Source organism: Canis aureus, chromosome 6 (assembly GCF_053574225.1).
Source record: "Canis aureus isolate CA01 chromosome 6, VMU_Caureus_v.1.0, whole genome shotgun sequence".
Lineage (NCBI taxonomy): Eukaryota > Metazoa > Chordata > Mammalia > Carnivora > Canidae > Canis > Canis aureus.
The window spans coordinates 51,921,797-51,947,793 of record NC_135616.1 but is presented as its reverse complement, the minus strand read 5'-3'; the positions used below and the strand labels follow the sequence as shown (position 1 = coordinate 51,947,793).

The 25,997-nt window shown below is 35.8% G+C and overlaps 2 protein-coding genes across 9 annotated transcripts in view; one reads left to right on the top strand and one right to left on the bottom strand.

Moving 5' to 3' along the window:
* Positions 1-1,687: 1,687 nt before the first annotated feature.
* On the bottom strand, positions 1,688-25,927 carry BLZF1 (basic leucine zipper nuclear factor 1). 3 transcript variants are annotated; one of them, XM_077901581.1, is made up of 7 exons: positions 19,953-20,103; positions 14,664-15,103; positions 12,949-13,148; positions 10,880-11,008; positions 8,057-8,276; positions 3,277-3,468; positions 1,688-2,051 (listed from the first exon to the last, which is right to left on the bottom strand). In XM_077901581.1, the coding sequence occupies exons 1-6, from the start codon at positions 19,984-19,986 to the stop codon at positions 3,283-3,285; spliced, it is 1,209 nt and encodes a 402-aa protein (XP_077757707.1). In that variant the 5' UTR covers positions 19,987-20,103; the 3' UTR covers positions 1,688-2,051; positions 3,277-3,282. The 3 variants fall into 3 exon arrangements, with proteins under 3 accessions (XP_077757707.1, XP_077757708.1, XP_077757706.1); XM_077901582.1 differs by lacking the exons at positions 1,688-2,051; positions 19,953-20,103 and adding exons at positions 24,255-24,330; positions 25,566-25,927 and having other exon boundaries at positions 2,111-3,468; XM_077901580.1 differs by lacking the exon at positions 1,688-2,051 and having other exon boundaries at positions 2,111-3,468.
* Positions 21,054-25,997, top strand: part of NME7 (NME/NM23 family member 7) — a 262,104-nt gene continuing 257,160 nt past the window's right edge. For 5 of the 6 annotated variants that reach the window (XR_013381904.1, XR_013381908.1, XR_013381907.1 and 2 more), the window contains exon 1: positions 21,054-21,147. Coding sequence is in view for 2 of the 6 variants with exons in the window: in XM_077901583.1 (XP_077757709.1) it covers positions 21,127-21,147 (21 nt within the window). In the remaining 4 variants the exon portion in view is untranslated. Of the gene's footprint in view, positions 21,148-25,616; positions 25,766-25,997 lie in introns of those variants that run through there. The other variant, XR_013381906.1, reaches the window with a different exon arrangement.

The following is a 25,997-nucleotide window of genomic DNA, read 5'->3' as shown; positions in this document are numbered from 1 at the left end:
CTTGATTACTTTGGCTAAGACTTCCAGTATAATGTAGAATAGTAGTGGTGATAGTGGGTCTTCTTATCTTGTTCTTGATCTTAGGACAATAGCTTTTAGTCTTTCACTATTATGATGTTAGTTGTAGGTTTCACAGAATTGCCCTTAATGAAGTTGAGGAAATGCTATTCTTATTCCTCTATTCTACTTATTCCTATTCTTTGATCCCTATTTTTCTGAGTGTTTTTTATCATAAAAGGGTGTTTGATTTTAACAAATGCTCTTTCTGGATCAAGTGATATGATCACGTGGTTTTTCTCTTTTGTTCTAGTGTGTGTATTGCCTTGGTTTTCTTATGTTGAACTACCCTTGCATTCCTGAGATAAATACCACTTGGCCATGGTGTGTAATCCTTTAGTTTTGCTAAGTTGTGTATTTCTAAAGATTTGTCCATTTCATCTAGTTTATTTAATTTGTTGAAGTACAATCATTCCTTTTTTCTTTTAAGATAATTTATTCATGAGACACGTAGAAGCAGAGACATAGGCAGAGGGAGAAGCAGGCTCCTGCCTGGGAGCCTGATGTGGGACTCTACCTGAGGCAAAGGCAGATGTTCAACCACTGAGCCACTCAGGTGCCCCCAATTATTCCTTTTTCTTTTATTTGATGTTGATAATAATTTCTCCATTTTATTTCTGATTTTAGTTATTTGCATCTTCCTTTTTTCTTAGTCTGGCTGTAGATTTGTCAATTTTGTGTATTTTTTCAAAGAACCAATTTTTGATTTCCTTGATAGTGTTTTTCTGTTCTTTATTTTATTACCTCTACTCTGATTTCCTCCCTTTTGCTAGCTTTGGCCTTAGTTTCCTCTTTTTCTAGTTCCTTACAGTGTAATGTTAGGTTGTTGATTTGAGATCTTTTTTTCTTTTGTTTAGCTATTTTTGACAATCATAAATCAACCATTGCAGAGGTGTGCCATTAGTTTTTGGTTATGAATGTACATATAATTTGTTTTTCTGATAAAATATACATAAAACATTTTGGCCACTTTTAAATGCATAATTAACTGGCATTAAGTATTCATACTTACAATCACCACCACTTTCCATCTTCAGAATTTTTCATCATCCCAACGGGAAATCTGTATCTACTAAAAACTCCTCATCTTGCCTTCCCATGGCCCACTATAACTGTTATTTGTTTTGTCACTATGAATTATTTCACATATCTACACCATTTGTCCTTTTGTTTCTGACTTATTTAACGTAGTGTAATGTTTAAAGGTTCATTTATGCTGTAGCATTTATCAGATTTTCATTCCTCTTTAAGGCTAGTATTCCATTGCATGTATACACATTTAGTTTATCCATTCATCCATCAAAGGACACCTGTGTTACTTCCACCTTTTGGCTATTGTGAATGCTGCTGCTGTGAACCCTGGTATACAAATATCTATTTGGGTCTTTGCTTTCAATTTTTTGGGTATCTGCCTAGAAGTGGAATTGCTGCATCATATGGTAATTGCATGTTTAATATTTTGAGGAACTACCATACTGTCTTCAACAGTGGTCACACCATTTTTAATTCCCACCAGTAATGCACAGCATTCCAATTTCTCTACATCTTTGTCAACACTATATTCTATCTTTGATAATAGCCATTGAATGGGCAAATATCAATTTGTATTTCCTTAATAATTAGTGATGTGGAGAATCTTTTGATATGTTTATTGGCATTTTGTGTAACTTTTTTTAGAGAAATGTATCTTCTTGTTCTTTCCCCATTTTTTAAATTAGGTTGTTTGATTCTTGGTTGCTGAGTTGTAGAAATTTATTCTGGACCCTGGACCCTTATAAGCCATGATTTGCAAATATTTACTCCCATTCCGTAGGTTGCCTTTTCATTCTGTAGTATCTTTTGATGTACAAATGTTTTTAATTTTGATGAAGTTCAGTTTATCTATTTTTAATTTTGTTGTCTGTGCTCCTGGTGCCATATCCAAGAAATCATTGCCAAATCCAATGTCATGAAGCTTTTCCTCTGTTTTCTTCTAAGTAAACCTAAAGGAGAGGCTGAGGAATCAATTATAAATAGTAAATTAGATGGACTTGAAAAGCACATTAAATCAATATTCAAAATAAAGAATGTAGAGAAATTTATTGCCATTTCAAAGTATAACTCAGATGAATCAGACAAAAAAAATCACTAAGTTGACATTAAAATATTATTTTACCAGATTTGTCTTCAGAAGATTTCTCTTTTGATAAGCAATTCTGCACCTAATATAGTGTAATTTGGTATAAACATATTATGGATATTTTTAAAGGTCTATCAAGGGGTGTTTCATGATGGTCTGTCATAAATATACAATAATATATATTAATATAAATTATTAATGGATTGCATCTTGAATTTGTACAATGTTCTAGAAAGATCCTACTATTTCCATTATATTTTATATCAAATCAGATATTCCTATTGTATTGCATTTGTCAAAATGAGCTCAGTAAAATCTATTTCTCTTATATATGTCATGTTGCATCCATTCAAACTATGGAATTCCCCACACAAAACCAACATGAGAATAAGTTTTGCTGAAAGACTTGCTAATGTAGCTATAAAATGCTTTTAATTTCCTTAACATATAGCATTTAGTTTTAAAATATAAGTCCTTTCACCCATAGTATTTCCATAAACCGCCTTTGTAGTCCAAAAAAAATGGACACTCCCTCTACCTATCCCCCTACCAGCTATTATTCCTTTAGAGTGGGCACCAGAAAAATTTTCCTATAAAGTGCCAGATATGATATTTTAAGTTTTACAGGCCATACAAGCCCTGTTGGATCTATTCAATTCTGTAGTTGTCAAAAAACAAAAACAAAACAAAAAAAAACACCCAACAACCATAGGCAATAGTAAGTGAATGGGTGTAGTTGCATATGACTCACCCTGCATTAGAGTACCAATATTTAATTTGCTTATATTAAATACATAGCAAGATATAACTTAGGGCCTAAAATAAAGGTAGGATCTTTTTCTTTCAGAGTCCTTTAGGAAAAGCATCATGTAAGCCTGGAAAGTATCATCTGCTTTAAATATATCTACACAGTTTCATTCTTTTCTTACCCTGAGATATTTATTAAGAAAGGGTAATCTATGGTCCAGGACATGAAACATCTTTGGGGATATATATTACTTAAATAGAAAGGGACATTCTATCATTATAAGAACTCCAGCTCCTAAATAATAATGACTCTTGGGTAAGAAGCAAGTGCCTGTAGCATGCCTCCAACATACTGAATGTTAAAGGACAATAAGTTCTCCCTGGCAGTGATTGCAGCAATTGAAAGTTATATTTTCATATCTAGTATAGGGATGAAATCGTCCAATATTTTTCTTTGTCGTAAGTAAGGCAGTTGGTGAAGACTCAGAAAATGGATTATCAGGTGAGCTTTCTGTACAGGTAACTGGATCCAAAATGCGTAGAACCTAAGGAAAATAAGAAGTAATGTCAGATATATGCCTTGTGATGTATCACTACCTTTAAAGCCCCATTTCATTAATATGTAACGATCATAAAAAATAACATCTGAATGATGAATTTGATTGGTTAGAGAACTTATCCTTTTTCCAAAAAGCTCTAAATTTAACAATGATGTCTAGTTATTACATTACCTAGGTTACCTATTTTTCAAAAATGAAATTAATGTTTTTATAGATATTGGTGAAAAAGCATGAAAACACAGAAGAAAATATGGTTATATCAATTCTACCATAAGTGATGTTGATTTTTATCCTTAACCAAAAAATACCCAACACTTTCCTTCTATGATCTTTCATTCAACTGCCTGGAATCACGATTCTGCATTCTTCTAATGAAATCATATTTCAAAGATTTTAATAATTTTCTTGTAAAATCAATGGCTTTTCATTTCTCTATTTCTAATGTATATGCCATATTTTATGCTAACAATTGTGTTCTTGTTTCTTGGGTTTCATGGATACCATGTTCTCCTAATTTTTCTGCTCTGACTTGTCCTGCCATTTCCTTTACTGAGACCCACAACAGGGGGAACTGTTGGATTGAAAAGAATTTCTAATTAAGGACAAATATAACATGCTTGTTTAAAGCTCCTGTTTCTCATGTTTATATTTTCTTGACGATCATGATGTGAGGAGGATGGGTTATGATGCAAACGAGGTAGGTACTACAGTTGGAAAAAGCAGTGGGGGAAAGAGCTTTCTCTCTCTCTCTCTCTCTTTTTTTTTAAGATTTTATTTATTTATTCATGAGAGATAAAGAAGAGACACAGACAGAGGGAGAAGCAGGCTCCATGCAGGGAGCCCGATGTAGGACTTGATCCCCGGACCCTGGGATCATACTCTGAGCCAAAGGCAGAGGCTCAACTGGTGAGCCACCCAGGTGTCCCTTTCTCTCTCTCTCTTTTTTAAGGTAAGCCTATGCCTTATGTAAGGAGCTTTCAGTTATGGTTGGATATGCCTGTTTCTTTCACTCCCATATTGTCCAGCCATGTTTCTTCCAAGTTACCACCATACCCAAAGAGCTATAGCTAATTTAAGAATGGCCTGGCACTATTTAAGAGCCAGCATTCTATTTTAGGACCTCTGTTTTTCAACTAGGTTGCTGTTTTTTCCATTTAGTTTTTGAGATCCTTCTATTTTTGTAAAATTTGGTTGGGTGCTAGAGGACAAGCAAGATGAAGGGCTTAAAGTTGCTTATAAATTTGGAAGGGAAAATAAGAAAAGTATGGAAATACTCTCTATGTTATTCTATTCTATTCTGGAGAGAGAGAAACAAAATACCAAATGACTTCAGTAGAAGGAGACTGAGATCCCAGTACAGATAGATTTCTGTAGGTGATGTGGAAGGATTTTAAGCAGGGTACCTTTCAGAGAAATCATGCTACACACAGTTGGAAGATAGGGGAAAGGGTGGGCATTAAAAGAGACAAGGGAAGAACAAAGAAAGGGAGTTTACTGCAGTAATCCAGCTAAGAAATGATGACCTTGAAGCAATGGGGCTGAAAGCCTCACGAGACCCTAAGAAAGAAGGACTGTCAGTTATGTTAACTAATAGAATATGGTGAATAAAGGATCTAGACAAAGCCCTGGGGATACCCACCATTGCACAGTAAAATAGAATGGTCAGAGAGAAGAGTAAAACAAGGATGGTGTGCAGTTATGTAAGTCAATGCAAGTGTTTCCAGAAAGGTGGGGTAGTCAGTTATAACACATGCCACTGGCAGCAATCGCACAGGCAGTGACAGTTTCCCAACAAGGAGAAGAGAAAGGATAAAAATGATGAGTTTAGTTTGGGTACTGATTCATTATGTGAATAGCTGAGCATCTAGTATATGTACAGGATTACTATGCCAGATCTTGAGGAGACATAAGATACAGCCTTCACCCTTAAGGAGCTTAGAGTTTGGCAGAGAGAGGGAGAATCAAACAACTGCAATTTAACATGGTAAAGAGCCACAAGGGATAAATACACAAAATACAGCGGAAGCCTGAGGAAAGGACCACCTAAGTTTGCCAGTGAGATTCAGGGAGGGCTGATTCTTAAACGTACAGAGTTGCTGGGAGGGTGGTCTGGGCAGAAGGAAGTATGTACAGAGGCTTGTGATACAATGGCATGTCTGTGCAATGAAAAGTGGTTAATGCGGCTGGGACTTGAAGAGTAGGGGGTTGGGGACACCTGGCTAATAGCCTTGAGAAGAGGAGATGGAATAAAGATTTTGAAAAGCCTTTTATACAATATGGAAGGATTGAGATTCCATAATGAAGCAGACTGGGATCTGTTTGAATAGGATACCAACACAAGTGGATTGGCTTTTTCCTTTTTTTTTGGTCTGGTATTTTAAAAATAACTGGCAGTAGAGGATAGTCTGGAGGCAGGTAAAAAGCAAGGGGTATTGGTGAGGAGGCTACTGCAATAATTAAGGCTGGAGGATAGAGGTGTGAACTTGGAAGAGGAGATAAATTAGAAGGAACTGACAGGAGCTGTAAAACCAACAGGATTATGGGGATGAAGAAAATAATAATAAAAATGATATCTACCATTTATTGAGAAATTACCATATACTGGAATCTATCTGTGATGAGCTTCATATGCATTATTTTATGAAATCCTCAAGACATCTATATAGTGATATAGTTCACTAAGATAAGCAGTACAGGACAAGAAGCAGGTTGTCTTCTTTTTAAGGGGAGCAGAAATACAGATGTCAAAGCAAGGAGAAAAGAGATTGTCCTATTTTCAGCTGTCTGTGAGATGCACGTATAGAGATGTTACACTGGATATCTCTCTTGAACCCAGGAAAAATGTCTCAGAAGTCTCAAGCATAAAACTATGGGACTAGGATCCTCCCTAGAAAATACAGAAGTCTGTTATGAGAGGAAAGGCTCAAGAGTGGGCCCCATAGGAGGATGGCTCACCCCCTGCCAAATACTGCAAAGGAATGGTCACAGAAGTAGTGAGGATCTGGCAGTGGATAGTGTTGCAGAAACTAAGGGAGTTTGAAAAGCATGGGGAACAGATTCGTATGGAATACCAACTTAAAATAGAAAAAATGTGACGAAGAGGAGTTCTGGGAGGGAATATAAGAGGGCCAAGAAAGAGTACGGTCACAGAAGTCAAGGGAATATCAAGGAAGGAGTGCTGATATACAAAATATATGGTAGTAAAGTAAGCATTCATGACCTTTCTACAAGCAGATTTTCAGAATAGCAGCACTGGAAGACTACTGGGATAAGTGATGGCAGGAACTGAGGAATGGATGGTACACAGGTACATACAAGTATGCACAGTTTGTACAAGATACTTGTTCTTGCCTATAAAGGTGATAGGGCCTTATCAAAGAACTTAGGCTAGAGGGAAGTTTTTTCTTTTTTAGATGGAAGACATGTGGGTGTGTTATAAGCCAAAGAAGAAAGAGCCGATAGAGAGAAGGGATAATTTGGGGAGGCCTACCAAGCCTGGAGGGGAACCATGCTTTGGGGAGGAGGGAGAAGGGACACCTCTTCCAGTGAGAGAAATGTACACAAGGCTGGTTGCCCTACAGGTAGGCATCTAGATATCAAGTGAGACCTTAAGGAAATTTTCTGCCTCTTCCTTCTTTTTTTTGTGAACTAGGAACTGAAGCCATCTGCTGAATGTGAGGTAATAGTTTGACAGGTACAGAAACAAAGAAGGCAAGTAGCTGAAGGACTGACGTTTTTCTGGATACCTGAGAGAAGGATGATGAGGGAAACAGACACTTACAAATGACATCCAGGCAAGTTATGGTGGGAAAAGAAGCCTGGAGAGTGAGCTGATGTGATGAAGAAAAAAAATGTAGGGATCAAGGGAATAAAGATTATGTGATCAAGGAACAGGGGTAATCAGAATAAAGAATCAGGGCTGGAAAAAAGGTTGAGATCATAGGTCACGGAGAGAGGTGTTGAGCTGATTTTACAAGTGGAACAGTTCTGGTTAATGATGAGGCCTAAGACAGGGACACAGGAGTCGCACAATGAAACATAACAGAGGTGATTTTGGCCATGCCAGTAGGACTATGAGACCACAGCATCTGACAGCTCATTAGCATGAACCCTGAATTAATCCAGGACTGTCAGTAGTAGGTGTACACTATTTGATTCTGCAGGATTTGGCACATCCACATCTATATATGAGCATTAACAAATAATTTGTGATGTCAGAAGCAATCTATTATCTATCTACTCATGATTACTGAATTAAAAATTCTACACTAGTTTTCATATCACAATGAACTCAGGTACAAGATTATCAATGATTATCAATGACAGCTAAAAGACATGCTGTTTCAAAGCAACTACATTTTTCTTCTTAAGGACAGAGTAATAATGTTTCAGGAATTAAAGCACAGAGAAGGAAATAATTTTCTTCAAGATCACAAGCACATTAGCATGAGAATCAGGTTTAGATCCCATAATTCCTAACTCCTAATGCCAAGCACCTTGCATTAAACATACCACCTTTCAGTAAGAGGACAGTCTTAGAAACTCCACAGTCCACAAAAGAGAAATATTTTACCGTTTCAGCCATTTTTTCTGCTGGGGTGCTGCAGAATTCAACCACTGATGGAATCTTTTTTTGACTGTTAGTGCCAACATTTCCCAGCAAATGAGCATTTACTGCTTTTGCCAACTTGTGATTTGTTAACGCTAGTTCTGCTGTGGTGTGAGGTTGTGTACTAGGGTAGTAAGTTTGTTCTCTTCCCCATTGCAAGGACACTAGCAGCTCCTCCAACAATCTGCATAAAGACACAGGAATACTGAATATTAATAAGCGGATAAAATATGAAAATCAAGAATACTAAATAAATGAGAAACATTCTTCTGAAATCACATAATATATTTCTCCCAAATCTTTTTCTCAGAGTTCAATAAATTGGGAATTCTGGTAAAATAAGACTATAGAAAGCATTTATATATTTATCAGGTAGTTATCTGGAAGTCATTCAACACAGTACTTTTTTTAGTTCTCAGTTTTTAGTACAGGTAAAATATACTAGTATACTCATCTAGTGGTATAGGACTATTGATCTGATTTGTGTATCTATTGAGTATTTCTTTTTTTATGAGCTACATGAATGGATTTTTGAATGATAAACTAACTTACAAGTCCTAGGATAAAGTGTACTTGGCCATGATGTATAAATCTTTTTATATATTGTTGGATTAGGACTTTTGCATCTATATTCATTGGAAATAACGGTCTGTAGCTTTCTTGTAATATCTCTGTCTAGTTTTGTATCAAGATAATGCTTGCTCCAAAAGTCAGTTGGAAACTGTTCCCTTCTTCTGTTTTCTAGAAAAGTTTGTGTAAATTTGGCTTTATTTCTTCCTTAGTTGCTTGCTACTATTCTGCAGTGAATCTGCCTGGAGTTTCCTTTATTGGAAGGTTTTTAACTAAAGTTTCAAATGCTTTAATAGGTTAGGGTTGTTCAGGGTATTTGTCTTGAGCATTCTTTGGTAGTTTTGTGTCTTTTAAGAACTTTGTCCATTTCATATAAGTTGTTGAATATTCTGGCACAGAATTGTACATAATGTCCCCTTATCATTTTATGTCTACAGAATCTAAGTAATACATTCCCTTCCTCATTCCTAATAATGGTAATGTGTTTCTTTCTTTTTTCCCCCCTCATTATACTGACTAGAGGTTTCTTAAATTTATCTCTTCAAAGAACCAGCATCTGGCTATTTCATTTATTTCTGCTTTCATTCTTGTTTTCTTTCTTCTGCTTAATTTGCTCTTTGCATTTCTTAAAGAGGAAACTTATATTACGGACAGGACCTTTCTTCTTTTCTATTAGGAGTATTTAAAGTATTAAATTTCCCTTTAAGCACTTCTTTAGTTGCCTCCCATGAAATCTGGTATTTTAATATACAGTTTTCCCTTGAACAACATGGGTTTGAACTGGTGGGTCCACTGAAAGGCTGATTTTTTTTTTTTGATAAATATATATAAAGATTATGTGATCAAGGAATAGGGGTAATCACAATAAAAAATCAGGGCTGGAAAAAAGTACTGTAGATGTATTTTCTCTTCCTGAGGATTTTTTTTCCTTATGATTTAGTAAGTATTTTCTCAGGCCTACTTTATTGTAAGAATGTAGCATTTAATACATAGAACATATAAAATATATGTTAATTAACTATTTGTATTATTAGTAAGGCTTCTGGTCAGAAGTAGGCTATAGGTAGTTACATTTTAGGGGGAGTCACAAGTTATACATGGATTGCATGGGGGGTAAGCCTCCCCAACCTCTGTGTTGTTCAAGGGTCATCTACATTATTTTTTCATTCTTATAATTTCCCCCGTGATTTCTTCTTTGACTCTTACTGATTTGATTTGTAATAAATTATAGTCCTTGACTTAAGATGGTTCGATGAATGATATTTTGACTAACGATGGTGTGAAAGTGGTTAACATTTAATAAATAAAAACTATACGTTGAATTTTGATTTTTCACCTATTTCTGGTCTAGCAATTTGCAGTACCATATCTTCTCATGTTGCTGGGCAGTGGGAGTGAGCCACAGCTCCTAGTGAGCTAAATGATCAGGAGAGTAAACAACTGATATACTCACAATTTTGTACCTGTATAACCATTCTGTTTTTCAGTTTCAGTGCGGTGTTCAATTACTGAGATATTCAACACTCTCTTTTAAAACAGGCTTTGTGTTAGATGATTTTGCCCAAGCATAGGCTAATGTAAGTGTTCTGAGCATGTTTAAGGTAGGTTAGGCTAAGCCATGATGTTCAGTAGATTAGGTGCATTAAATTAATTTTTGACTTATATCTTCAACTTACAATGAGTTTATTGGGATGCAACCCCATTAAAAGTCAAGGAAGATCTGTGTATAGCAGTACAAACTATTTTTAGGAAAGAACATTATTTTGATAGTTCTGGAGCCTGTGGACATAAAAGTAAACTCTAATACTGTAGAATAGTCCTTAGAAAGATCTCCTTCCAAAAAAAGACAAGTATACTTTTTGGCTTCTACCAAAAATTATGCAGAACCTAATGATGTTCTGTATGTTGGATACTTGAATTTAAATTAAAAAAAGAAAAAGAGGAAGAAATTATACAAAACTGCTATAACTATAACCAAAAACTACTTTTAAATCCAGAGATTTCTTCTATTATGGCTATAATTAATTTTCTTCTAATTAAGAATCTAAGAAGTGTGTGATCTTATTTCTTTAGTCTTCTTCCCTCCCTGGGCATCTATTTTAAAATGCTTACTTGAAGTATGTTTCATAAGTTATTAAATGTAGAGACAGTAAACAATTATCACAATAACAAAAATTGCAAGAGAAAGAAGAGTTCAGAATGTAATGAGTGCCATACTTCTGGGTAGCTATCATTTCCTGACGAAACTGTTCCCGTTCACTCAGGAGATCTTGAATAGCACTCTGTGCATCACGGTTTTGACGCTGTAAACCTGCTCTGGAATTGGTTAACTCATCTGCCATAACCCTGGAAAAGATTAAAATGTCACTTATATACATTCTCTGACAATAACACACTGTAAAGAAGTTAATATACTACTTTTATTTTCAAAAGCTTACAAAGAAGAACTGAACCTAGTCGAGTTCTCAGTTTTTAAATTTTCACTAAAAAGCATTTAAAATGTTTATGATCTTAGAACTCATTAAAGGGATTTCAAAATATTTGTTTACAGAACGACAAAGGAAAAGTTATTTAACTTTCCTACAGAGTGATTTTTGGAATGTACCTCCACCTTACTCTAGATTGACCAAATTTTGAAGAAAATAACATTAACTAAATGTTTTTAAATACAGGAAATTTTAGAGGAAAACAAAAAGCACTGCTTTCCTATCACTCAGTTACCTTCTTGTCCTTAAAAAAAAAAATTAAATAATACAGAAAGGCTGATATAAAAGGGAAATTAAGTCTTATCTCCTGTCCAGCATTCCTATCCTTCTCTTAAAAACAATAATGTAACCAATACAGTTTCTTATATATTTCTCTAGGAAAAAAAAATACATATGTCAACATAAAAGTATATGTTAAAAATAAATATATCCATTTTATTTACAAAACAGGGATTACTTAATACAAAATTTTCTATGCTCTGTTTTTTTTAATCTAATAATTTATCTTTTCTTTCATATAGGCAAATATAGAGCTCTCTTTTTAAAAAAACAACAGCTTCATGTTTTCTTCTGATTGGATGTACCAAAATTTATTTAACCAGTTCTCTATTAACAGAGTTGAAGTAAAATTTTAAAGTATGCTTATTTAGCTGAAAATTTTAAAACTTAAGTCTAGGACCACAGTGTTACTGACCAAAGATTAAATCAGTTAAAATATCAATAAAGTTGAGTTTAAGCTTTATTGCCCTTAGAATGTTACCATCAGCATTGATAAGGATGTTAAGAAAGTTAATATTGCAATAATCTGTATGACACATGCATGATTTGCCTCTTAATATGTTCAGTGAGCATGAACTTTCATTCTAACCCAATAAACAGTACATTCATTTCTCCACATACCATCCTATACAAACACAATTAGAAAACAAATTAAGGACTTTAAGAGAGTAGTCAATTACTGGAAAGTATCATAGACATTAAGACATGAAGAAATATTTTCCTACAAATTTATTCATCACAATCAATGATTCTTGAAATACAGCCTGGAAACGTCTAATGTTATGTAAGAAATCTCCAGATAATGGAATTTCAAATTAACAGTTACTAAACCATGTGTAAAGCATATGGCTAAACAGTGGAAATATACAGATGGATACCATCCAGACCCTATCCCCCAGTCAGTGCTGGAAGGAGCGGGATAAAGAGACCAAAATTCACAGTATATAACAGAGTTTCCTAACTACCAGTGTATCCATGGACCTAGGTGAGGGCCCTGGGGGTTTCAACTCTGATCGAGAGTAGCCTCATCTAGTATGCCATACAAATAATTTTGTTTTCTGTTTGTATGTGGACAGAAAAAGGTTGGGAAGCTCTCTTGTATACTTAATACAGTTAAAAGAGCTACGAGAACAGAGCACAGAAGAGAAATAATGTTTGAGTTTTCCAGATAGAAGATGGGGAAAAATACTTTGTTTTTTTGTGATTTTATTTATTTTATTTATAAGAGGTCCGAGTTTAGTTTTGTTTCTTAAACATTGTAGGAGGAGTAATTTCAACTATAGAGGAATAATCTAGAATTCTGGAATGTGGGAGAATCTTATGATATCACTTTTCTATTTAGGGAGCCTACTGTATGACTATCTAGAGGAAGGACAGTCCATACATACTTATAAATATATGAAGTACTTTGACAATCTAAGTCAGAAATTCTCACACTACTGTCTATTTTCTTGGGCTATCGGTAAAAAATCCGACAGAGCAAAAGCTAGGAAATGAAACACTATTTAAAACAGAAAATACCTGCTTGCGAGGAATTTACTCCGCCACACATCACACTGTATTGACATACGTTCTAGCTGTTCAGAAAGTTGAGCTGTGTTTTGACCTAAGGCTTCATTTTCTAAAATAAGCTGATTTTTCTCACGAGATAGACGTTCAAAATGATACTGAAGGTCATCCCCAACAGAAGCCACTAGCAACTTTTTTAACTCACGATTGACCTAGAAGAAAACATGACCATTACAACCAGCTGAAAGTAATGTCAGTGACTTCAATGTATCAAAATGAAAAAAGAGAAACCACGTTCCATGTATATGGACCTCCATTCCTTAAAGTGCATATCAAATAGCAATATTAAAGTTTCATAATCTATATAAACCATCTGTTTCTATCTCTAAATATTTATATTTATACTCTATGTGATTATAAACTGAATCTCTTCTAATAAGAGTACCATTACCACAAAAGTTATGAACTGCTTCCAGTCAACAATTGAAGGCAAAAATTAGAAACTAAACCAATAAATTTTGCCAAAATACATGACAGAGAATTTTTTTAGTGCTTTTTAAATCTTTATCAGGATTTAGAAATTAATTTCTTTGTGTCATAGTTTTTTGTTTGTTTGTTTTTTTTTTTTCTGAGGGAGAAAGAGAATCTTAAGCAGGTTTCATGCCCTGGGTGGAGCCCAATGTGGGGCTCGATACCACGGCCCTACGATCTTGATCTGAGCCAAAATCAAGAGTCCTATGCTTAACTGACTGAGCTACTCATGCATTCCCTACACCATACTTTTTTAAGAATTTAAGCAAAGGAAGCAACTCAGGATATCTATAAGCATGTTCTTTATCTAAAAAGTGAAAAATTAAAACAAATGTTCAATAGTAGTAGGTACTGATATATGGTACAGCAATGAAAGACCACTGCTGGTATTAAAAAATGATATTGAAAAAGAATATTCTGTGACATAGGAAAATGTTAATAACTAAAAAAGGCAAAAATGAACTCAATATGTATAATTACGCATTTTAGCTAGATGGTATAATTATAGTTGGTACTATTTTCATTTTTTGTATTTTCTAAAATATTTACAAGTAGATATGTACTACTTTTATAATTAGAAATTAGTTATTTAAAAAATATTAAAGATATATTTAGATAAGAACCACTAAATATAGTGCCACTTATAAAGGCTAACATCTGGCAAAAAGATGAAGAGTCTAATAGAGAAACAAAAAAAGGATGAGGATAAGGAAATGTTTACTAACATCTAAAGATTAAAGAAACACAACAAAACACTATAGATCATTTTCCATTTACAATTAAGATACTAACCCTTACCTCACCATTCTCTTTATCCCAAATATTATATATGCATAAAACAAAAATACTTGGAACTTACGGATCCTTAAAACAGGAATTGTTAACTAGTGAATTTCAAAGTCTAATTTGGCCCATCTTTGGTCTGGAATTTTATAACCATGACTTCCTTTCTACCATATAAGTGGTCTTGATCAAAGCACCAGTATCCTTCCATCTTTAACTACATTTAAAGTATAAGTTCCCAATATATTACTAGTTCTATAAGAGGTGCTGAGAAAGAGAAATTTAAGAGAAAATCTTTAGAGCAATGACAAGTCAAAATAAATGACATTCCAAGAGGAAATATAGTTTTCTAACACGTAGGCTTAAAAGGGCCAGGTGTAAAGAGAGTGCTCATTAAAGCTATTTATTCTTACCTCTGTCTGTACTCTGAGCTGGTTTGAAAGACCTTCTTTGTCCTGTAGTAACCTCCTTTCAGAGTTCTTGAGCTTTTCCAATATATTCTTTACCTCTGATAGTTCCTTTCTGGGTTCTACGATTCCTTCTGACTGGCCAAGGAATTCTCCTCTATGATGTCCCAGAGACTTAACCTTTGCATTCTTGTTGGGGATGTTGTGGGTTATAGCAGCTTTAGGAACTAATATTCTTACAGCTTCGACTTCCACTGCTTTTTCAGTGAGAATTTTTCCTAGCTGAAGAACTCCTGGGCTTTCCCCTGCAACTGCTTTCTTCCGTGGATTCTGAAGGATGTGATGCTTTATGGGTTGGACTCCAGAGGTAACTTCAACAGATTTAGGTGACTCCTCAGTTTCCATTCCATCTCCTGCTCCTCGGACTGGGGTTGGAGTAAGGGTGACTATCAAAGGAAAAAGAAAACATAAGCTACTTGCTAAAAAGGAATACCAAGGAAAATGCCAAGACATGCTTTATCCTACATTCAAGATTATTGGCACTAAAAATAATACAAACAATTCAGAATAAAAATTAATTTTCAAAACAATCAGGTGTCAGTAAAAGATGAAAAAAGAGTTATAGGTTTGAACTTTCCTTAGGTAAATGGTTTTGCTCTTGGTAGAAAATGTAAGAGATTTGGAATCAGGGTATTTGGTTCCAACTTCAACTTTCTAGTATGCTCCAGGGTAAACAATTGAACCCTCCTGAATCTCTATCATATTCTGTGAAATGGAGATAGTAAGAACACTCTGGGATTGCCGTAAGGAAAGATGCAATAAGATCAAGCACTTGGCACGCTGGAGATACTTCATAACATTAGTTAAATATAAAAATAAATGTAAGTTAAATGTAAGTGCATTTTTAAAGCCATCTACCTCAAAATCTATTCACCTGTTTTATGAACTCTTGGCAAAGAATGCTTTGCACAAGCTACCCAACCAGATAACACTCTCTTCTCTAGGCCCTAATCAGGCTTTTATTTCTGCTACTTCTTATCTCTTAAATGGTGTTTTTTGCCATTCACTGTGATTTGTGATTCAAACTTACCCCTAAGAAGTTAGCTTTAACACTACTCTTTGCGTTCAATCCTCCCAACTGTTCCAGGATACTCTCTGAATGCCTAAGGCACTTACTATTTCAAATAGTTTGAAACTTAATCGCATCTTTCCAATAATTCTGATAAACACATAAGAGCGGGCATCCTGCCCTAAACAAGTGGAAGGAGCATGGTATTATAGAAATGACATTAACTTTGGGATAAATCAGATTTGGTTTTGAATCTCATTTCCATCATTACTGTGCAATCACGGACAAAATCCTACAGTTATCTGAGCCTTAGTTTTAACCTTCATGAAACAAATTTAATGATATTATACCTTGTGTCTAAATTAGAAAATGTTAAGTAATGAATAACCAACGCTTGTAAAAGACTTACCATGTGCCAAACACTATTCTAAATACTTACATATAACTCATTTAATCCTTACAATGTGCTTTTCAAGTATGTATGATTAGTTCTATTTTATAGATGAAGAAAATGAGGCACAAAGTGGTTCAAGATTTGCCCTGGTAAATAAGTAGAAGAGACAGATGGAGGTAGTTGAGATGATACTTAACCTACATAAGAGTTCTCGAATTAGTAGTTCCAGTAACATCCCTTTGAGCTACATGTTAGATTTTGTTCCATTTTACAAGTCCAGCCTACGCTTAAGAAAGTGGAAGCCAAAGCGTAAGCATAGTAATTACAAATTTTTATTCAATTTACTATATGCCAAGGATTCTTTTAAGTCCTTCTGATGCATTATATCATTTAAGCTTTACATGAGGTAAGCATAATTGTACCTATTTTTTTTAAGAACTGCAGAGGCTTTGAAAGGTTAAATAGCTTGTCCAAATCATCAGTGTCAAACTGGGATTTAAGTCCCTATCTGACTCCAGAGCTAAGCTGTTAATTAGTCTGAGAGGCTTTCCACAAACCAGAATTATTGCCTCATCAATCTGAAGGTATTGCCCCTGCTAAAACCACATTTGTCAGCTACAAAAGACCAAAGAATTTACATAACGGTTATAGTGAACTTTAAAATAAAAAGCGGCTCTCATCTACATCAAACCCGAGTGGCTTCCTATCACTCAGAAGAAAAACCAAGATCCCTACTCTGGTCTGCAAGGCCCTCCCATCATCTGCCTATCTCCTGACTCTCTCAACTTCAGCTGGTGACTCCTTCAGACACTATGTTCCTGTCTGGTTATTTTTTTTTTTTTTTTTTTTTTTTTTAATGTCTTAAAAACTCCTTCTGCCGACATTTCTCTGCTTAGAATGTTCTTCCCAACTCCCTCTTTCCTGCCATTAATTCCTTTTCCTCCTTGTAATCTCAATTCAATTCTTTCCTAAGAAAAGCTTTTCTCTCACCTTCCCAGATTAGGCTGGGTGCCCTGTTTGTGTGCACCTGCTGCAAGACTGCATTTCTCCTTTCCCCTATCTATCAGAATGGTAAATTGACATTTTCCCGCTCAATGTAATTATACAAGTATCTGTGCCCTCCTCTAAGATGTAGGTCCTATGAGGGTAGGGACTATGAGTCTCTTGTTTACTACCATATTTGTAGCAATGTGCCTTACACCCAGTACTGCTTAGCTAATAGACAATAAATGAATGATAACAAGGGGAGGGACAAAGTACGAGCACTTATAACAATGATTATAATGATTATCTTTGAGCGGTCATGGACAGCAACCATGCTGCTTGGTACCTAATACTGACCAGACATTGTATGAGATAGTAATTTCCTGAACATAGAAGTCTGCACTACCTAATTTAGGGGACAGGCCATACATATAAAAAGAAAACATGCAAGCCATGTATTACAGGGTAATATATAATAAGAGTGCAATATGTGGTGTAAAATTTCTACCAAAATTTTATTTTTAGAGAAATATTAATAAGAACAATCATGGACCAATCTTTAGTGAATTCATTACTATTATATTTTTATATTTATACCTTCTAAGGCAAAGACAAGAAACAGAATTCCTACTTATAAAGAAAAAAAAGCCAAAGTATGTCCTTCACCTCAATTTCTATTAGATATCAGTACCATGTCCTGATCAATTAAATATTAATATTTAATCACTAATTAATCATGTTTCACTGTAACCCATGAAGTCAGGAGAACAATTTGGTAAGAGCAATAATGTCTTATTAAATAAAACTAAAGCTTTCTTAAGAACTTCCAACATACAAAGCCATATTAAAAAAAGGGATCTATGTAACAGTCTATCAGGCAAAGACTGCTGTCACCTTGATTCCTGATTCTCATCCTAGAAATGGAATCTGCCAGCAAAGAACCACAGGAAATGGTAAGCTTGCCCAGGATGATGTTTTAAAAAAACAAAACAACTATGAAAAAATTACCTATAAAGATGTTTTCTAGCAAGGGAAATACCTAACAAGAAAACCTTTCTGAGGTTTATTTATTAGCTTTCTATTTTTTAATGAGCTTACTTTTTTTCTTTTTCACAAACTTTGTTATATAGATACAGAAATTGCAGAGCAGAACAGATTATCTTCACACAGTCACACATGTATTCTCTAGTTTTTAACATTACATTAAAAGATATGAAGAAGAAAAAATTACCTAAATCACTCTAAAATAACTTTTCATTCCTTTACATTACTTCATTATTTTTGTTTGTAATCATAATTAACTTGAGAAGCTCAGTCTATTTTCTATTTTGCTGCAGTCTTCATATTTTTCATTTCATGACTACATTATTTTTTCAAGTTAATATAATATTATTTACTTATTCTATTGTTGGATATTCAGACTTTTCCCAACTTTTTACTATAATAATGCTTTAGTGAATAATGCTTTTATGCCTACAGATTTTTGTCAACTTCTTTTGAACACATTCCCAAGAATGGAATTAATATGCCAGGTGAAGATCTGTATTGTCAAACTGCCTCACGAAATCATTCTCTAATGTGTCAGTAGATCTGTCTTATGTTCTTATTTGTTTTATGTGTTTTTTTTTAAAGATTTTATTTATTCATGAGAGACAGAGACATAGGCAGAGGAAGAAGCAGGCTCGATGCAGGGAACCCAATGAGGGACTCAATCCCAGGACTCCAGGATCACACCTTGGGCCAAAGTCAGGTGCTAAACCGCTGAGCCACCCAGGGGTCCCTCTTACGTAGTTTTATTTTTTGTATGCTCAACATCAATGATTTAACACAATACTTAAAAAAGTGAATCAGAATACATGTAAAGTGTTTAGAATGGTGTTTGGCACAGTAAGCTCTCACTAAATGTTAGTTTCTACTGCTTTTGTTATTATTCTTTTAAAAACCCTAATAAACTTTGGATCTTGATTAAGGGGAAAAAGCAAGCTTCAGTTATGCCATCAAATATAATTCTAACTTTTATTTTCTTATGCTCAATTCTTACAAAAGTATATCATTAGACTTTAGAACTGTTTTTACACTTTAGATTTTTTGGGGGAAATTTTCCCTAAATATGTAGCAGTGTACTGGGAATCTTGAATTATGTTTGAGAGGAGGTACAAAGATAGCTGATGTATAATGTGTTCTATTTTACAAAACATTTTCCATTAGAATAAAATATTTTGTCATTTCCATATTGAATGTTAACTTGGGCCTTTGGGTGAACTCCACTTTCAAAAAGAAGAACAAAGGAATTACTTCAGAAAGTGAAATAGTTTGGTATTTCAGATATGCTGTAGGACGTTAGCACTTAGGAGGAGAACTTCCACTGAACTGTTTCAAAAATAAAGGCCTGCTCCCATGTTCTTAAAATCTTTTAAAAAGTTTTGTCTACCTCTATCTAAAATAAATTTGTCACTAAGGCATTCTGTCATTTAAGAAGTTATGCTGAATCATGAATTAACTACAGATTAATTTTAAAAACAACAAAAAGACAAACTAGAATTATACCATTCAGGTCCACTGAAGCTGAAGAAATAAGCAGGTGTAACACTCTGCCATGATTAAACCATGCCATGATACGATTTTTAGGCAAGTCCTAACATTTTTGAGTTGCAATTTTAGGTAATGGAGATTCAAGAACAAATCAAATAATAGTTACTGCTAAACTTAAAAGACAAAGTAACATTAATGAGTATTTAAAATAAATCTCCTTTCAAATGAAACACATAAAAAAATTCCAGTGAAGAAATTCTATCACCTTGGTTCAGCCTCAATGTACTCTTAACTTTATTTAAACTGTTCTACTTACTCAAACATTTATGAGTGCAGGAGTTGTACAACATGACATGGCAGCTGTAACAACTCTTGTGATAACTATGCTTCTAGCTAATGTGCACAGGCAAGGAGGCGAGTGGGTCAGGGCTTTCCATTTTCTCACCTGGCAACTTGCTTTTCATAATTCTATTTTTCCTTATGACACCCATAGAAGTCTTTATTACATAGGTACTAAGCACAATCTAGGACACGTTCCTGAGCAGTTATCATCTCTCAGGTGGGAAGGCAATGAATGATTCATGTTACCAGCTCCATAGTTATGAATGATGTTTAAGTGAAGCAAAACATTATCTGCTCTTCCCCCTCTTTGAAGGGAAACAAAACGATTCTTCAATTATTTGCCAATATTACTTCTACTTGTGATCAGTTATCAAAGAATGAAAATGTATCTCAAGTTTATGGCTCATACTTATTGCCTTCCCCAAAGATAATTGAAGTGGAGGGAAAGTACAAATAATATTCTCTAAAAGGAGTTGACAAGTTTTTTTCCATTAAGGGCCAGATAAGAAATATCTGTGGCTCTGTGGACCATTTTGCTAATTTAGCAAAGCTAAGGATATTATATAGGTACTTATATAAAGAAGATAAAAAAAATCCCTCATTTTCAAAGATGAAACTCAAACTATAAGAAATTGAGTAAAGTTTGGTTTGTTTGTTTGTTTTTGTAACATAGGTCTAATAATGAGAAGCACAGAATTCTTTTTTATTTGGGATAACTCTTGATTTAAGTGGGATTCAAAGTTAGTGTTCCCCATCATCAAACTGATTTGTAAATATTCTCAGGAGGCTGAGTGCCATAACTTGCCAATGCTTGCTGTAGAATACTGAGGCAAAAAAGAATAGGATTTTATAGTCTGTCATTAAAGAAATATTTCTCCTTTTTTCATAAAACTTCTCTATGTCTGTAGGATGATGCAATAGAGAGAACACTAGACTCTAGGTCAAAGTGCCTTAAGTCTCTATTGCCACACATTGTGTGACTTTGGGCAGATCATTTAACCTTATTCTCCTTTCATCCCTCAGTGCTTTCAGAATAATGCAAGTATTGAGAGTAGTTTAAAATAATTTGTTTTTCTCACAGACCTGATTATTGGGAGCTCCACAAGACAGGGTGTGGCTCCTAATCTTTGCATTGTCAGCCTAAGAAAATGGTGCTTGGTACAGAAAAGGTGAGTAAGTGCTTACTAAAGCTTGTCAATATTAATATGCTACTGAAAAGATTTCATTTTAACACCCCAAAACTAACTCATTTAAAAACTGCTTATTTTTCCCCCTTCACACCAAAGCATTAATTCCTAACTCAGTTATGGTCTGACCAACTTTTCAGAATATATGCAGATTCAGCTATCAAACAGTTAACAATTTAGGGATTGTCACTCAGTAATTTAAAATCAATATTCTTTTAAATGTCACCAATATCATTTAATAAGGTTTAGTTACTATTAAACTAGAAAAATGTTATAGACAGTGGACTTAAAAATTAGGCCCACATTCACTGACATGGAATCTAAACATTCTTTTTGTCACAGGCTCCATGAATAAAGAGTTCCCTGGTAACATACGTGGGGGTGAGGCTGTGCACTACATCTCTGCAGCTTCACAGTGTATCAGTATGCTAATGGCTCTGAGAGGTCCTATAGTATAATCCCTCCTTTTATCCAGAATTTCCCAAATTTATCTACTTGTGGATTCCTTTTTCATCTAATACATGTTATTCCACAGAATGAGTGTTAAAGTTAGGCTGCTTTATGGAATTCTAAATATTTAAAAGTCTCAGACTTTCCTATTTGGTTTACTTTCACTAAACAGTCTAACTTGAATACCTTTAATTTTAATTTTGCTCTCAAGAAGGTTTTGGATTCAAATTCTAATTTTTGAATTGTTTCTCTCTCCCTGTTTCCCATCCACACGAAGCCCTAGCAGCAACTGTGCCTCCTTCTCATGATGACAGTTTTGCTCAGATGTCCACTGAGAGGAAGTTCTGTTGCTAACAATCAATGCCGCTTTGCTTGTAAGGCAGTTATAGGAAGTACAGGAGACTAGCAAACGTCAACCATGATAAGTGAACCTTTTTTTAGGTCATGCAATAGAAGGAACTTTTTTGTTCGCTAACCACAGTTAACATTATATTAAGTAGGAAGAGGATTAGCAGCTGAATTATGTATCTTACTGTAAAATTAAGATCAAATGAAATAATGTATGTGAAAGTGCTTTATAACTCTAATCCTCATTACAAACAGGGAACAAAAAATAATTTGCATTCCCAGAGGCTTCGCAATAACTAACTTTTAATCACTAATGATAATATATTTAGGTTTTGCTTTTTGCCAAGGACCATGCTAATGACTTTCACCTTAGTTACCATTTAATTGCTCTATTTCTAATTAATCACCAGTTTATTATTTTCATGACATTCTTTGTTTTGCTTACTTTAATACTATAAAAGCTTTATGGTAACTCTGAAATGCTATTAACACAGCACAATCTTCTCTTTCTTCCTTCCTAAACAGATTTAAATCCCCTCACCTCCTTTTAAAAATTTTATTTATTTATTTGAGAGAGAGAGAGAGAGAAAGCAAGCAGGCACAAGCACTGGGGAAAGAGAGGGAGAGAGAGAAGCAGACTCCCCAAGGAGCCAGGAGCCCCATGCAGGGCTCGATCCTAGGGCCCTGGGATCATGACCTGAGCTGAAGGTAGACGTTTAACCAACTGAGCCACCCAGGTGCTCTGATTTCAGTCCCTTTTAAGGAGTTCATTGTTGAAGGTCTATTTGCTACAAATTGGCTTCTGGAAAGTAGTTTCCCATCTCTCACTGACAGCCCCAATCTCTGGAACTCACCCCACCCAAGAATAACCTGAGTCAGGAGGCCCTCCCCTTGGGACATGCTAACACTGTTACTAACACCTCTGTGAACATGGTCAGTAGGTGAGAAGGGCCTGAATCACAAGGGAAGAAATCTGGGCTATAGACCGATTTGGAAGTTATTCTTACAGATAATTACTGATGCCCTGAAAGCAGAAGAGAAAGAGGGCTGAAACATATTAATATTGAAAAGATAAACCAGAGGAAGAAGAGGATGAAGAAAGAAACAGAGAAAATGTTGCTAGAGCACTGGTGTCCAGTAGAACTTCCTGCAGTGATGGAAATGTTCTGTATCTGCATTTTCAAATGCAATAGCTACTAGCTACATGTGGCTAATGAGCACTTGAAAGTGGCTAGGGTGCCTGAGGAACTGAATTTTTAAGTTTTAAAAATATTCATTTAAAGTCAAATAGCCACATGTGGCTACTGCATTGCAGAGTGAAGGGCTGAAAACAAGAGTGGTATCATGGAAATCAAGGAAAGAAAATATTTCAAAAAGTGGGAATGAGCAACAGTATGAAATGTTATAGAGAGGACAAGCAAAGCAGGACTAACAAGTTAACTACTGTATTTAGCAAGTGTGATGGATTGAATTGTGTCCCTGTCTGCAAATATTCATATGCAACCCTCCATACCTCAGAATGTGAGTTTATTTGGAAATAGTGTCATTACAGATACAGTTAGTTAAGATGAGAAGATACAGGAGTATCTAAACCAATATGAATGATGTCCTTTTAAGAAAAGAAGAATTTGGACACAGAGACACAAACACAGGGAGAATGCCATGTCTACATAAAGGCAGAGACCAGGGTGATGCATCTCTAAGCTAAGGAATACCAAAAACTCCCAGCAAACCAACAGAAACTAGGAAAGAAGCCTGGAACAGATCCTTCCCTAGTGCTTTCAGAGGGAACATGGTCCTGCCAGCACCTTGATTTGGACTTCTAGCCTCTAGAACTGTGAGGCAATACATTTCAGTTGTTTAAGCTACTCAGTTTGTGGTGGTTTGTTATAGCAGCCCAAGCAAAATAACCTAGCAAAAGAGAGGTCTTTTATACTTCCTAGTTGCTCGACCACCTACTTAAATCTTTAAAAATATATATCTTCTTGTTTATTGAAATCTTAATCTTCTAGTGTATAGAAAGCATAGCTGCAAAACTTTGCTTTTACACTAAATGTTTAATAGTAGTTTAACATTTGTAATGAATACTATCCAAGTATGTTAATATTCAGGTGGATTTCTGAGTACTGAAATGTAAACACTGCATTACAAAACAAGCATGAAGAAATCTGAAATACAAATGGCTCCCAAGAGCTCTATGAGATTTAGTAACCTGGCTCAAACATGCCTTCATCCTATGGTCATAAATTGTATGTTTTAAAAACAATTCTCATCAAAAGAAGAACACTTACCTTTTGTATCTAAACTTTCAAGAGTAGTCATTTTTTTAACCAATGAAAATGCACCTCAAAACTTCTACCGAAAAACCTAAAAATGTATAAAGTGAAAGAATTAAAACCATATCATATAAAGACAGTCACTAAGTCCCTGTAACTTAGATGTTAGAATATTCTACTTGTTTCTGCATTTAGTAGCCATGCATTTCAAAATGCAATTTCACAAGTGATACTGTTATGATATTGATATTGTTATGTAACAAAAAAAATTTACTTCAAATTTGTTTCTTGGTTTTCACCAAGGATACTCTACCTGGTATCTGTCCTGAATTTTAGTTAAGAAACTGCAGTGAAGTTACCATAGGGGCTTTTGTATCACTGATAAGACAACGGGATATTTTAAAAAAGATTTTAAGAGAGAGAGAGAGAGAAAGCAGGAGAGGGGGAGAAGGAGACACCCCCCCCCCCCCCCCGGCCCGATTGAGCCGGGCGCCTGATTCGGGACTAGATGCCAGGACCCTTGGGATCATGACCTGAGCTAAAGGCAGACGCTTAACCGCCTGAGCCACCCAGGCGCCCGACAATAGTAATTTTAAAAGGATTAAAGTAATTGCTTTCTCAGGGGACATTAGTGATACTAACGTTTGCTACTAATTTGCTCACTATATACATCAGAGAGGCGCTTCCGTTTATCAATTTAAACAGACGACAAAAATACTCATAACTTGCATTTTCTTGGGAATAAAAATTAAAATGGCATAACCTATGTTTTCAGAAACGTCCGTATGGCCTTACAGTAAAGCCTAAGGTTCGCTGGAGAACACCAGCAGGAACATGGCGCTAGAGCAGTGACGGGAACATGATGAACTGTACATTAGATGACATCTGGTTCACGACAAACAGTATTCGATTTAACGCGGCACAGAGTTCCGTAACTACCTCCCTTAAGAGTCCCAAATCTTCCTCCACTGCCCTGAAAACAGGTCTCCAGAGACCCGTTCGCAGGGGCAAGTAGCCCTGCCACCGCGCTGGGCCGCCGCGCAGCACACAGCACCCACACCGCGAGGGGCTCCCGGCAGGTCCCCCCACCCGAGGGGAAGGGAGCGCGCGGAGTGGGTGACCGTCGTGGAAACGACAAGCCTGTCAACCTCTGCAGCCCCGGTGAGCCCACTCCGAAGTTCCGTCCCTGTCTGCATAAGCTTTCCCAGAACCAAGGCAACCTTACCTTAAATCCACAGCGTCTGAGCACCTGACTCCCACCCACACCGCCGTCCCTTTCCAACACGCCCCTCGGTCACACAAACACAGACCAGTTCCTGGACTCACCGCCCAGGTTCCCCACTCCTCTGATTCCAGCGGGCTTCTCTTTACAGACTGTGGGGCTCCGCGTCTCTTAACTTCGCACACTCCTTTCCATTCCGAAGCTGACCCGCCCAGGCCTGCCTGACATCCAGCTGCTCGCTCACTATTAATCACATCCTGTTCTCAAGGGGTTCGTTTCCGGAATCGTTTTCCAAAAGAAAAAGGTAAATACGCTGCGGTGTCCTAAAACTCGAGTAACCCAGCACGTACGGTGTAAGGCTTCGGTAAGTGAAGAATGGATGGGTTCCTACTTAAAAATAAGATATAGACTATTTGGAGCTCTAGCCGTCTCTGCACTTAACTTCCGGGTCACCTATCAACCAAACCAAGTGATGACGCTGGAAAGAGGCAAGCAGGGTTCGGTCGTCCCAAACGACGCAATCGAGGGGCGGGTCT

Coding starts and splice junctions, on each gene's coding strand:
- BLZF1 (XM_077901581.1), bottom strand. CDS start 19,986: ATGTTGTACAACTCCTGCACTCATAAATGTTTGA. Junction 13,149..14,663: donor AGCTCAGAGTACAGACAGAG/GTAAGAATAAAT, acceptor GTTTTCTTCTAG/GTCAATCGTGAGTTAAAAAA. Junction 3,469..8,056: donor CAGAAAAAATGGCTGAAACG/GTAAAATATTTC, acceptor TATTTTCCTTAG/GTTCTACGCATTTTGGATCC.